General features: G+C 52.7%; 1 protein-coding gene across 1 annotated transcript; it reads right to left on the bottom strand.

The window, feature by feature from the left end:
- Nucleotides 1-4603: 4603 nt before the first annotated feature.
- On the bottom strand, nucleotides 4604-9714 carry IL17B (interleukin 17B). The gene is made up of 3 exons (XM_080804969.1): nucleotides 9542-9714; nucleotides 7949-8238; nucleotides 4604-5591 (listed from the first exon to the last, which is right to left on the bottom strand). The coding sequence occupies exons 2-3, from the start codon at nucleotides 8083-8085 to the stop codon at nucleotides 5360-5362; spliced, it is 369 nt and encodes a 122-aa protein (XP_080661095.1). The 5' UTR covers nucleotides 8086-8238; nucleotides 9542-9714; the 3' UTR covers nucleotides 4604-5359.
- Nucleotides 9715-10278: the final 564 nt, after the last annotated feature.

The following is a 10278-nucleotide window of genomic DNA, read 5'->3' as shown; positions in this document are numbered from 1 at the left end:
AGCTGCTTCTGACTTGGTTTCCTAAGGGGAAGATGGGAGTCACTGGGGAGGAAACAAGGGGCAGAGAACGCCAAGTCACATTTCCTTATTGCTTCTCATTGCCTACTCCCAGAACGTATGCGAGGCAGCACCTACAATGAAACTGGGGTGCCTGGATGGCTCAGTTGGTTGAGCGGCCGGCTCTTGTTTTCGGCTCAGGTCATGATTCAGGGTCCTGGAATCAAAGCCCTGCCTCAGGCTCCGGGCTCTGTGTTCAGCAGGGAGTCTGCGTAAGATTCTCTCCTGCCCCTCTCCCTGCTTGTTCTCTCTTTCTTTCTCTTGCCCCATCTCTCTCAAATAAGTAAATCTTTAATAAAAACCAAGACATGTACCAGATGGTTACAAATAAGGTAGAAGACCAGAAGACATAAGACACGGTAATAGCTCCTCTTTCCTGTGTGCCTGCTAGATATGAGGTACCTAGTTAAATACTAGGTTCCTAGGTACTAGGTACCTAGATACCACCTCTCAACAAGCCTCTCAACAACACTGAGTATTGGGAGAGATGACTGTGGTAGGACCCAAGGAAGAGATGGTTACTGAGATACTCACCTCAGTGAAACCGTTAGTATACCTCTGAGCTTCCTGGCAACCCAGGGGGGAAAGGGGAATACACCAGGCCATGGGGAGAAAAAAGCTTTTCCTTGGCACCTGGAAGAGTTGACCATTCTGTCCATTATGCAAGGGTTGAAGAGTAATACGCTGGATCTTTCTTGCAAGAATACAAGTTCCCAGATGGGGGAGGGCAGCCCTACCTTACCCACAAACATTCACCCCAGCAGAAGAAAGAATGAAAAGGTGTCAAGAAGGAGTTCTGAGATGAAGCTGAGTCTGATGCCCAGCTCCCACCCAGACCTGCTAATCTGGCTCTGGGGGAGGGCCCAGAAACCACGAGGACACCACACAGCCAAAGCCAAGCACTGATACTGTGCTTTCCGAACAGGAATGGCTCCCAAGGTCATCCTGCGAACTTCCCTCTTTCTGTAAAGATGGTGGCAACAGCACAGCATGAGGAAATTACTCACCCAAGGTCTCTTGGTGAGTTCAGGGGGCTTAAATCTGGAGCGTCTCCCTAAAAATAATTAAATTCAGGAGTGCCTGGGTGGCTCAGTCAGTTAAGCCTCTGACTTGGTTTCGGCTCAGGTCTTGCTCTCAGCGTCATGGGATGGCGCCCTGCCTGGGACTCCGTGCTCCCTGTGCTCTGCTTGAGATTCTTTCCTGCTCCCTCTCCCTCCTCCTCTGCCCCTCCCCTTGCTGGTGCTGGTTCCTGCACAATCTCTCGCTCTTTCTAAAATAAATAAATAAATAATAAATAAAATCTTAAACTTTTTTTTTTTTTTTTACTTCAGCACAGACCAAAATACCCTGCACCCCCAAACTGGCCTTGGAGTTGTTTTTGCTGCTCTGGGGTGATAGTGGTGACAGTGAAGAATGTCTTTGAAGTGCACCTAGCACTTACCTGTGGGTTATTATAGGATTTACAAAGCCGGCACATGGGTGAGAATGCTTTGGCTTGCAGTAGTAAAAAACCAACCTTACACTGGCCTAAGCAACAAAAAGGTCTTACTGGTAATGAGAGTCCAGGCACAGGGCAAGCATCAGCTCTGTGCCATGCCAGACCCATTTCTTCTCTCCTGGTCAGAGATGGCTGCCAACAGCGCCCAGGGCAAGAGGTCTCTCCCGGCTGCGCTGCACCAGTGGGGGGTCCCTGCTGACCGAATTTGAAGAATTTGAATTCGCTGTGACCAAGCAAATGCCCCGCGTGCTGATTGGCTTACTCCTCTGCTAGACCGCTCCGTCAGGACGCAGGGGAAGATATAAAGCTGATTGGCTTAGAACAGTGAAGTCCCTCCCCTGGAGCAGAGTGGGGTCTCATCCAAACTACCAATTTGGAGAAGTGGAAAGGGTGTTAGAGAGACCAACCACATGCAGGATGGGGCTGTGCCCTCGCCCTCTTCTCAAGGCCAGTGGAATCAATATGTAACGACATCCGTTCATGGTTTGTGTTTGAAATGAAGATGCCACGGGCTGTCGTGGTGTCTTTGATGAGTGTTGGTATTGGGCCAGAGAGAGCCAAGGCCAGTTTCAAACTGGTCCCTGATAACCATCCCTCCCTTGCATTCCTAAGGCTGTGCGTACAGAAGAGGCAAACGAGGACAGTTACACCTGATCCCCAGTCCTTGGCTGGGGCTTTGTGTGGCTCCACGCTCCAACCTCAATGCTGTAGAGCAGGCTCGTCCTTCAGGAACATCCTTTGTCTGGGTAGACAGGCCTAAACAGCTCAGAACGAACGCGGGCCAAAATGCCCACACTTCTTGCTGGACTGCTGCCCCAAGCCCCGACCTGGGAGCTGCATCTCACCACCTCTGTGCCTGCAAGGAAAATCCAGAGATTCCTGAAGACAGCAGAAGGGAGCATGTGGACGGGCAGGAGACCTTGGCCCCAGGGCCCAGCCTAGCCTTCTCAGACCAGGGCAGGAAGCTCCTAGGACCCACAGCCCTCCGGGAGAAGAGAGAGCAGTTGCTGGGACAGGGAGAGCCCTGTAACCTGCCAAACAAGGAAGGAAGGAGGCCACCCTCGTCTACAATAGTCATGGAGTGGTGTGGTGGACATTTCAAACTCTTCACAGGGACTCCACTCTCAGAGCAGGTGACCTAAGTGTAACTTCAACACTTGGAGGTAGGGGAGGTTGTGGAGGGTAGAGTTGGGGACAACTAAGGTTTGGCGGGGGCAGAGAGGAATGCCTAGCTCTTGATCCACCTTTGAAGGAGCAATGGGAGCTGGGGCAGATCTTGAGCTCCCCCTAGAGGCCTCCATGGGTGCGTGCACGCATGCATTCATTCACCAAGCCCTGCAACCGGTTTAGCACTGGACCCGGAGCTAGGTGCTGGTGATGCCTCGCTGAAGGAGGCAGATACGGCCCCTATTCTCATGGAAGGGGCGGTTTCTCGCCAGACAGTGCAAAACATAAAACACACATAGACTCAAACCAAAGGAGGTTCCTGGGCACAGGATAGAACCAGTGCTTCCAAAGGTCCTGAGCAATTTGCTGCTACCCTTTAGACCAGGGGGCTGAGAAGGACCAGCTGCCAGTCCAGGCTCACGAGGCCAAGTTCCTAAGCTGCAGAATGGTAACATTGGAAAAGACCCCAAAGATCCTAAATCCCATCTGCTCATTTCACAAATGAGAATACCGAAGCCCAGAGAGAGGAAAAGGCAGCATCCGTATAAAACTAACCAACGTTTATTGAGGATGTCTGTGTGTCTGATGGCCTGGTAGGAGTAGGACAGCCTGTCCCACCCGGATGAGGAGTTTCCCGGCCCAATCCCTATGCCCCAGGGAACCCAGGGTATCCTAGGACTAGAGCAACCCTCCTGCAGCTCAGCTCTTCCCACGCCCTCACGCCACAGCCAGGCTTGAAGGCTGTGTCCGAAGGCCCAGAGAGCAGGTTGTGGGGACCTCAGCGATGAACCACCCCGGGAAGGAGGAACGGTTGCTGAGGGCATCAGCCCAGGCTGGCACATGAAGTCTATTTTCCATGTGTCTGGAACCAGGCCAAAGCTTCCTGGGGTAATTTTAACCAGTATCCACTCTAGAACAATACCAAAAAAGGTAAGTTGCTTACCACCCCAGACAGGCGCATACCTAATCATTGCCCTTTCATGAATTAGACTCTGAAAGCATTCAGAGAGAAAACTGCAGGTAGAGGAGCCAAGCAAAGTATCCTTATGTTGGCTGTTGGCCCTCTTATTGAAATTACCCCTGAAGTCCCAGCTATTCTTACCCTCAGAAAATAGCCTCAGCCCCTCAGCTGTCTTGGGGTAGGGAAGGTATTTTTAGACCCTAGAACAGCTGATTCAGGCTCGCTGCGGGAACTAAGAGGTCAGGGGAGGATTGAATTGCAAGGAGCTAATGGGGGAGCAGGGAGTTATCCAGGGGGCAGGAACGAGCAGGGGCTTTATGACAAGTCAGTCCAGTGCCTTTTTGATCGGCAGAGTGTCTTGATCTAAGCCAATGGTTCTCACCTGAGGGTTGATGGAGGGGAGGTGATGGGGAAGACGGTGGTGGGCATTAAAGAAAACACTTGTTATGATGGGCACTGGGTGTGTATGTAAGTGATGAATCACAAAATTCTACTCCTGAAACCAATATTGCACTGTATGTTAACTAGAATTTAAATTTAAAAAAAAAAAAAAAACAGTGGTTCTCAAAGTGTGACAAACTCTCTCTCTCAGTGTCACCTGGGAACCACTGTGTTGGAAACGCCAAATTTCTGGGGTGCCTGGTGGCTCAGTCGGTGAAGCATTTGCTTTCTGCCCAGGTCATGATCTTGGAGTCCTAGGATCAAGCCTCGCCAAGTTGGTGGCGGGGGGCCGGGGGGGGTGGTGGTCCCTGCTCAGCAGGGAGTCTGCTTTTCCCTCTCCCACTGCCCCTCCAGCCCACTCGTGCTCTCTCTCTCTCAAATAAATAAATAAAATCTTTTAAAAAGTAAGAAAGAAAGATAGAAAGCAAGAAAGCCAAGTTTCAGCTCCCACCCGGAAAATACTGAAAGCCACAGCATGTGGGGCCTAGCACTCTGTGTTTTAATGAGCCCTCCAGATGATTCTGGTGCTAGCTAAGGCTTGAGAAGCACTGAGATCAGCAAACCATCTAGCCAGATCCCCTTGTACATAAGGCTAGAGGAAAGAACGATCTACACTGGTGCTTCTCAATTCTCCCTTTGCTCAAAGTGATCGAGCTCAGCCCGGAGAAGTGCATGTCCACGTGGAAGCTTCAGGTGCTGGCTGGCCCAGGTGCAAACCCCCACTCTTTGGCAACCCAGAGGCTCTGCTTTTTTCTGGGTCTAAGGCTGTCCTGCAGAGAATCTCGGAGCTGAAAGAGACCTTACAGGTCACTTAGCCCAACCAGAGCTGAAATTTGCTGCACAGTATCCACAGAGCCTCAGCATTAGCTGGGCCCTTCCACGAACTGGGAGCCCGATGCTTCCTAAGAGCTTGTTTGCAATTGTCCTTGACTTACTTGGGGAGAGCTAGGGCTTATTCACTCCTATATAGGTTTAGATCATTGTAGAAATGAATGCGATAATTTTAAAATAACCCATCTCGGTGCTGGAGAACTCTGGGTAATGGGATATCCTCCTTTACACTGGTCTGAAGTCTACCACCCCACAGCCTCCCATCCCCACCCTGGTTTCGGCTTCGGAGCCATAAGGAGCAAATCCAAGATCTTGCTTAACGAAAGACAGCATTTACTTCTCACAGGCCTCACTTGGCGTGGGAGCACCGGGAGGACGGTCTCTGGCTCGCCGCAGCCTCCGGTTCAGAAGATGCAGGTGCAGCCCACGGCGATGGTCTCCATGACCGCGCGCTGGCGGCACGGCCCAGTGCGGGGCGGCAGCGGGCAGAGGCGGCGGCGCACGGGCACCTGGCTGAACACAGGCACGCTCACCATGCTGCGGTCCTCCTGCATGGTGAAGGGGTTCACGCAGCCCAGGCACAGGCACCGCGCCTCCGGCAGGTCTGCAGGGATGCGGCTCGGGTCGTGGTTGATGCTACAGGAAGGCAGGAGAGAGCCCTGAGTGGCAGGTGTTCAGGACAGGGCACATCTGTGCCCATCCTCCACACCCCTACCTTTCCTAACCGGGGTGTTGATCCCCGCAGCAAGACTGTGCTCTGCTGGGGTCTGGGCAGTGATGAACTCTCGGTTCCGGGTGAGAAAACTGAAGATCTTGGAAGGCAAGCCAGCCCCAAGGTTATCCAGGCTCAAGGGCACCAGTCAGTCATCCAGTTCCCTTCTCTCATCCCCAAGTTGCCCATCTCTGCACTAGATTGTACGGTGGGATCACAAGGAAGCTAAGGCTTTCTGTGTCTCGCGCCCCCTCCCCACCACGAGTTTATATTCTTGAGAAACTTCATCCACAGGAAATGATATAAGAACACATTGATGCCTAATCCTCACCAAAAGAGGTAAGGCTGACTGCATTTCTCTTCATTCAAGACATACTTTTACACACCCAACATGTGAATGACTCTGTCCTAGACATGGGGTGTTCACTGATGGACAACACACAGCTTCCCTCGTAGAGCTGACAGTATGGGGACTTGCTTTGTGACCATGCCTTCCTTGTGCCTCAACTTTCTCATCTGCTAAATGGGTGGGAGAGAGTCTGTGGACCTGCAGCATCTGTAGCACACAGGAGCTTACTAGAAATGCAAAATCTTGGGGCGCCTGGTGGCTCAGTGGTTGAGTGTCTGCCTTCGGCTCAGGTCATGATCCCAGAGTCCTGGGATCGAGCCTCATGTCAGGCTCCTGCTCAGCAGAGAGTCTGCTTCTCCCTCTCCCTCTGCCTGCCACTCCCCCTGCTTGTGTTCTCTTGAAAAAAAAAAATACAAAATCTCGTCTCTACCCCAGATCTCCTGAGTCAGAACCTGCATTTTTATAAGATCCCCCCTGCCACCAAAAAAAAATCAAGGCCACAGTAAAGTTTGAAACCCAGCTTTGCAGGATTTTAATGGACCTTCCCAATTGCCACATTCCAGATACAGTAGCCACTAGCCACGTGTGGCTATTTAAATTTAACTCAATCAAAATTAGTCAACTATACTTAAAATAAATAAATCTAAAATAAATGAAATAAGCAAAATGAGTTCCTCAGTTGCAGTAGCTACATCTCAAGTGCCCCACAGTCACAAGAAGCTAGTGCCTACCATATTAGACTGTCCATCATCACAGAAAGTTCTATTGAACATGCCCTTCTTGGGTGTCAGGACCTAAGGTGTGCAGCTAAAAAAGACTTGGCCTGAGGGCCCCTGGGTGGCTCAGTTGGTTAAGCATCAGACTCTTGGATTTGGCTCAGGTCATGATCTCAGGGTTGTGAGATCGAGCCCCATGTTGGGCTCCACACTCAGCAAAGAATCTGCTTGAGTGTCTCTTCCCTCTCCCTCTGTCCCTCTCCCTGCTTGTGCACACATACTCTCTCTCTAATAAATCTTTAAAAAAAAAATCTTTGGCCTGATTTGTGAGTGAAGACACTTCCAAGTTAGTCTATTTCTTCATTACTTGTTCAAGACACATACATTTGGCCCCTTCTGCATGCTAGGGTCTGTGCTTAGAAGGAGAGCCACAGCCAAGGTGAGATACCAGCCCTATCATGCAGGGACAGCAGGTCTTGACTTGCAAACCTGGCTACGCATCCTAATCACGAGAAGACGTATAAAATATTACTTTCTGGGCCTCTTCCTGGACACTGTGGTTGAGTGGGCCAAGAGCATCCTTACATGACACTGATGGAAGCCCCGGGAAGGTGCCAGGCAAACGTGACACAGAGGCAGACACAGCAACTTGATGCTGCCTGCAAGACCTGTAACTGGGGGGAAGTGAGAGCCTGGCGGTGCCTTAGCGGGGACGTGAACCATGATCCCTGGGCTCTGCCTCCATAGCTCATTTAATAACAAGCCTATAAAACCTATGAGGTGAGACTCTTAACTATGGGAAAGAAACTGAGGGTTAATGGAAGGGAGGTGGTGGGGGATGGGGTAACCGGGTGACAGGCATTAAGGACGGCACGTGATGTCACGAGCACTGGGTGTTATGTGTGGCCGATGAATCACTGAACGTTACCTCTGAAATGAATGATGTACTATATGTTAGCTAATTGTATTTCGATTTTTTAAAAATGGGAAAAAAAAAAAAAACCCAACACCTATGACTATAAACCCGTATCACCACCACTTGCACTGAGGAACCTGGAGCTCAGAGAGGCTAAGCTTGCCCTAAGCCATGCAGCCAGTGAGAAGCAGAGCTGGGATTCAAACCAGGCATTCAGGTCTCTGAATCCAAGGTCTGAGTGCGACAATGATGGGGACAGTGGGGTGTGCAGCTCGCCCCCAGTTGCCCAGCCCGGCCTACCTGTAGCCCCAGGGCGACAGGCTCCTCTTGTTGGACAGCCACAGCTGCAGGTTGACCTCACACTTCCTTCTGGCCGGCTCAGAGCTGTTCCTCAGCTGGGCCACCATCTCCCCGAGGTTCCTCTCGTACTCCTCCATGCGGGCGTACGGCTTCGCCTGGGACACCAGGTCCAGCGGCACCTGGTGAGGCCCTGGAGCCAGGGTTCCAGGCCGCCCTGGCCCCTTCCTCTTGCCTTTGGGGTTCCTGGGATGGCCCAGCCCCAGGAAGATGGAGAGAGTGAGAAGGAATAGCTGGGGAAGAAAGCCACATGTCAAAGGTGGGAGATCCAGGTGTCACTCTGGGCCAAGACTCAAGGCCCAGGGAGGAGAGAGGGAAGGGAGGCTCTGGGGGGGCCACCCTCTCCTGCCATGCCTGGCCTGGTCCCACCAGGCCATGACACATGTAACCACACATGTGTGTATGTACCACAGTCATCGGTAACTCCTGCCTATAGCACCTCTTAAACATCTCCCCACACTCCCACTTCTCTGTCTGGGCAACCATCCTCACTTCCCTCAAAAGCCTCCTGCCTGGGCTCCCCACATCCTCCCTGGCTCCTTCAATCTGTTCTCCATACCATGGCCAAGGATGGATGTTTGAAAGGCAAATGTGATCACATCACCCTCCAGCTTAACCGTTCACCCTCCGGGTAACGACACCCCGAATCTGCCACACGGTCTGACCGCTGCTGAGCTCTGCCTCCTCAGATCACCCTCGACTCCCTCTCACACCTGTGCTCTGGTCTTCTCTGGCCTTCTCTGAAACCCTTTTTCCCACCATGCTCCTTCCTGCCACAGGGACTTTGCACTGGCTGCTACCTGCAGAGTCCTGCCTCCCCTCACCTTCTAAATGCCTCTTACCCCTCATGTCTCAGCCCAGTGTCATGCCCTTAGGGATGCCTTAGTGGACTTTCTTGGGCTCCCAACACCACACGCCCCTTGTGTGACTGTAGACTTACAGTTTGTGTGTGGGTGTGGCTCTTTTATACATCCATCCCCACTAAGCACAGACTCCGTGTGGGCAGACGTTGCAGCGGTTTCCACATAGTGGCTCACCCCCGTGACTGGGTCAGTGAACGGCTGTCCCCACCCCAGCCCGTCTGTAGCTCCCAGTCTGGGATGGGGAGCACACAGTGGACAAGAAACAATCCATTAAATCTCTTGGGGCTTGTTGTTGATGACGAGGAGGTGGGCTGAGTGTGGCTAGAGGTCAGGGCCACCTGCTTAGTCTGGTGGCAATGGATTGGCCCCACAAGGCCTTTCTGGGGAGCAGGCACATAGGTAAGGTTTGAAGCATGAGAGTGAGGCAGATGTGGGCAGAGGGAGTCTAAATATCTCGGGGGGGGGGGGCAGTGTAAAAGGAGGTTTGAGTCAGTGAAGAGCTGTGTTCAGGACACCACAAGGCTGAAATAGAGGGTGCAGAGGAAGGAAGAGGACGAAGGTGGGGAGACAGGCAGGTCCCGGCTGAGGATCCTTGTGGGACGCCATGACACCTATGCTCCCCTCCTTTGTGCCCAACCCTCTGCCTGCCACCCGCCGTCGACACCTCACCCACCTGTATCCAACATCACCGACCGTCGTCCCCCTCTTCCCAAAGAACTGGGAGCATCAGGAAAGGCTCTGGCTTGCTCCGGAGAAGCCCCGAGGGGCCTGACAGAAGCCAGACTCCTCAGCAGGCCCGGGAGACAAGGACCAGAACTTGAATGGGGCCCAGTGCTCGCCAGAAGGGAGGAACTTTCCAGAGGGTTTCATCTGGTCCCTGAATCTAAGCAGGCTCCTACCTGCCCTGAGTCACTCACGTCACCACCCGCGGGGCCCACGCCTGAACAACCCAGGCTCCTGAGCAAGTCTGGACCCTCGGAAACAAGTTTCAGCAGAGCCCCTCCTGGCAGCACCACTGCCTGGCGCCAAGTCCACCCCAGAGACTCAGGGAGCTAAATTCTTCCCTTTTGGTCCCCGATTCCGGTGCAGAAAAATGTCTCCTTAACCGCCGGCTTTCTCATCTGAGCGTCTCACATGGCATTCTGAAACTCTGGCTCTCCACTCAGAGAAACCCCCGAACAGAATCAAAGTCCCCCTCCCTGGGAAACAGAAACAAAAGGACTGGCCCAAGGTCACACAGCCGGGGATCTCAGGACCCCAGCGGGGGGGAGGGGGACACCCTTTGGAAAAACCCCCAATAACAGAGCTGGCCAGGGTCTCCCCTGACGGCTTCGGCCTGAAAGGGCCTCACTGTGGACGGGCTGAGCCCAGATCAGGAGCCTGAGCTGTTGGCCATGGCTGCGGGCTCTG

The sequence above is a fragment of the Martes martes genome (assembly GCF_963455335.1).
Source record: "Martes martes genome assembly, chromosome: 5".
Lineage (NCBI taxonomy): Eukaryota > Metazoa > Chordata > Mammalia > Carnivora > Mustelidae > Martes > Martes martes.
The sequence above is the reverse complement of the archived record's forward strand: the minus strand, read 5'-3'. Positions and strand labels throughout refer to the sequence as shown.

Excerpts from the sequence above, each read along its gene's own strand:
- IL17B (XM_080804969.1), bottom strand. The coding sequence starts at position 8,085 with ATGGAGGAGTACGAGAGGAACCTCGGGGAGATGGTGGCCCAGCTGAGG. Across the intron at positions 5,592-7,948 it reads CTGTCGCCCTGGGGCTACAG|CATCAACCACGACCCGAGCC; the intron begins GTAGGCCGGGCT and ends GCCTTCCTGTAG.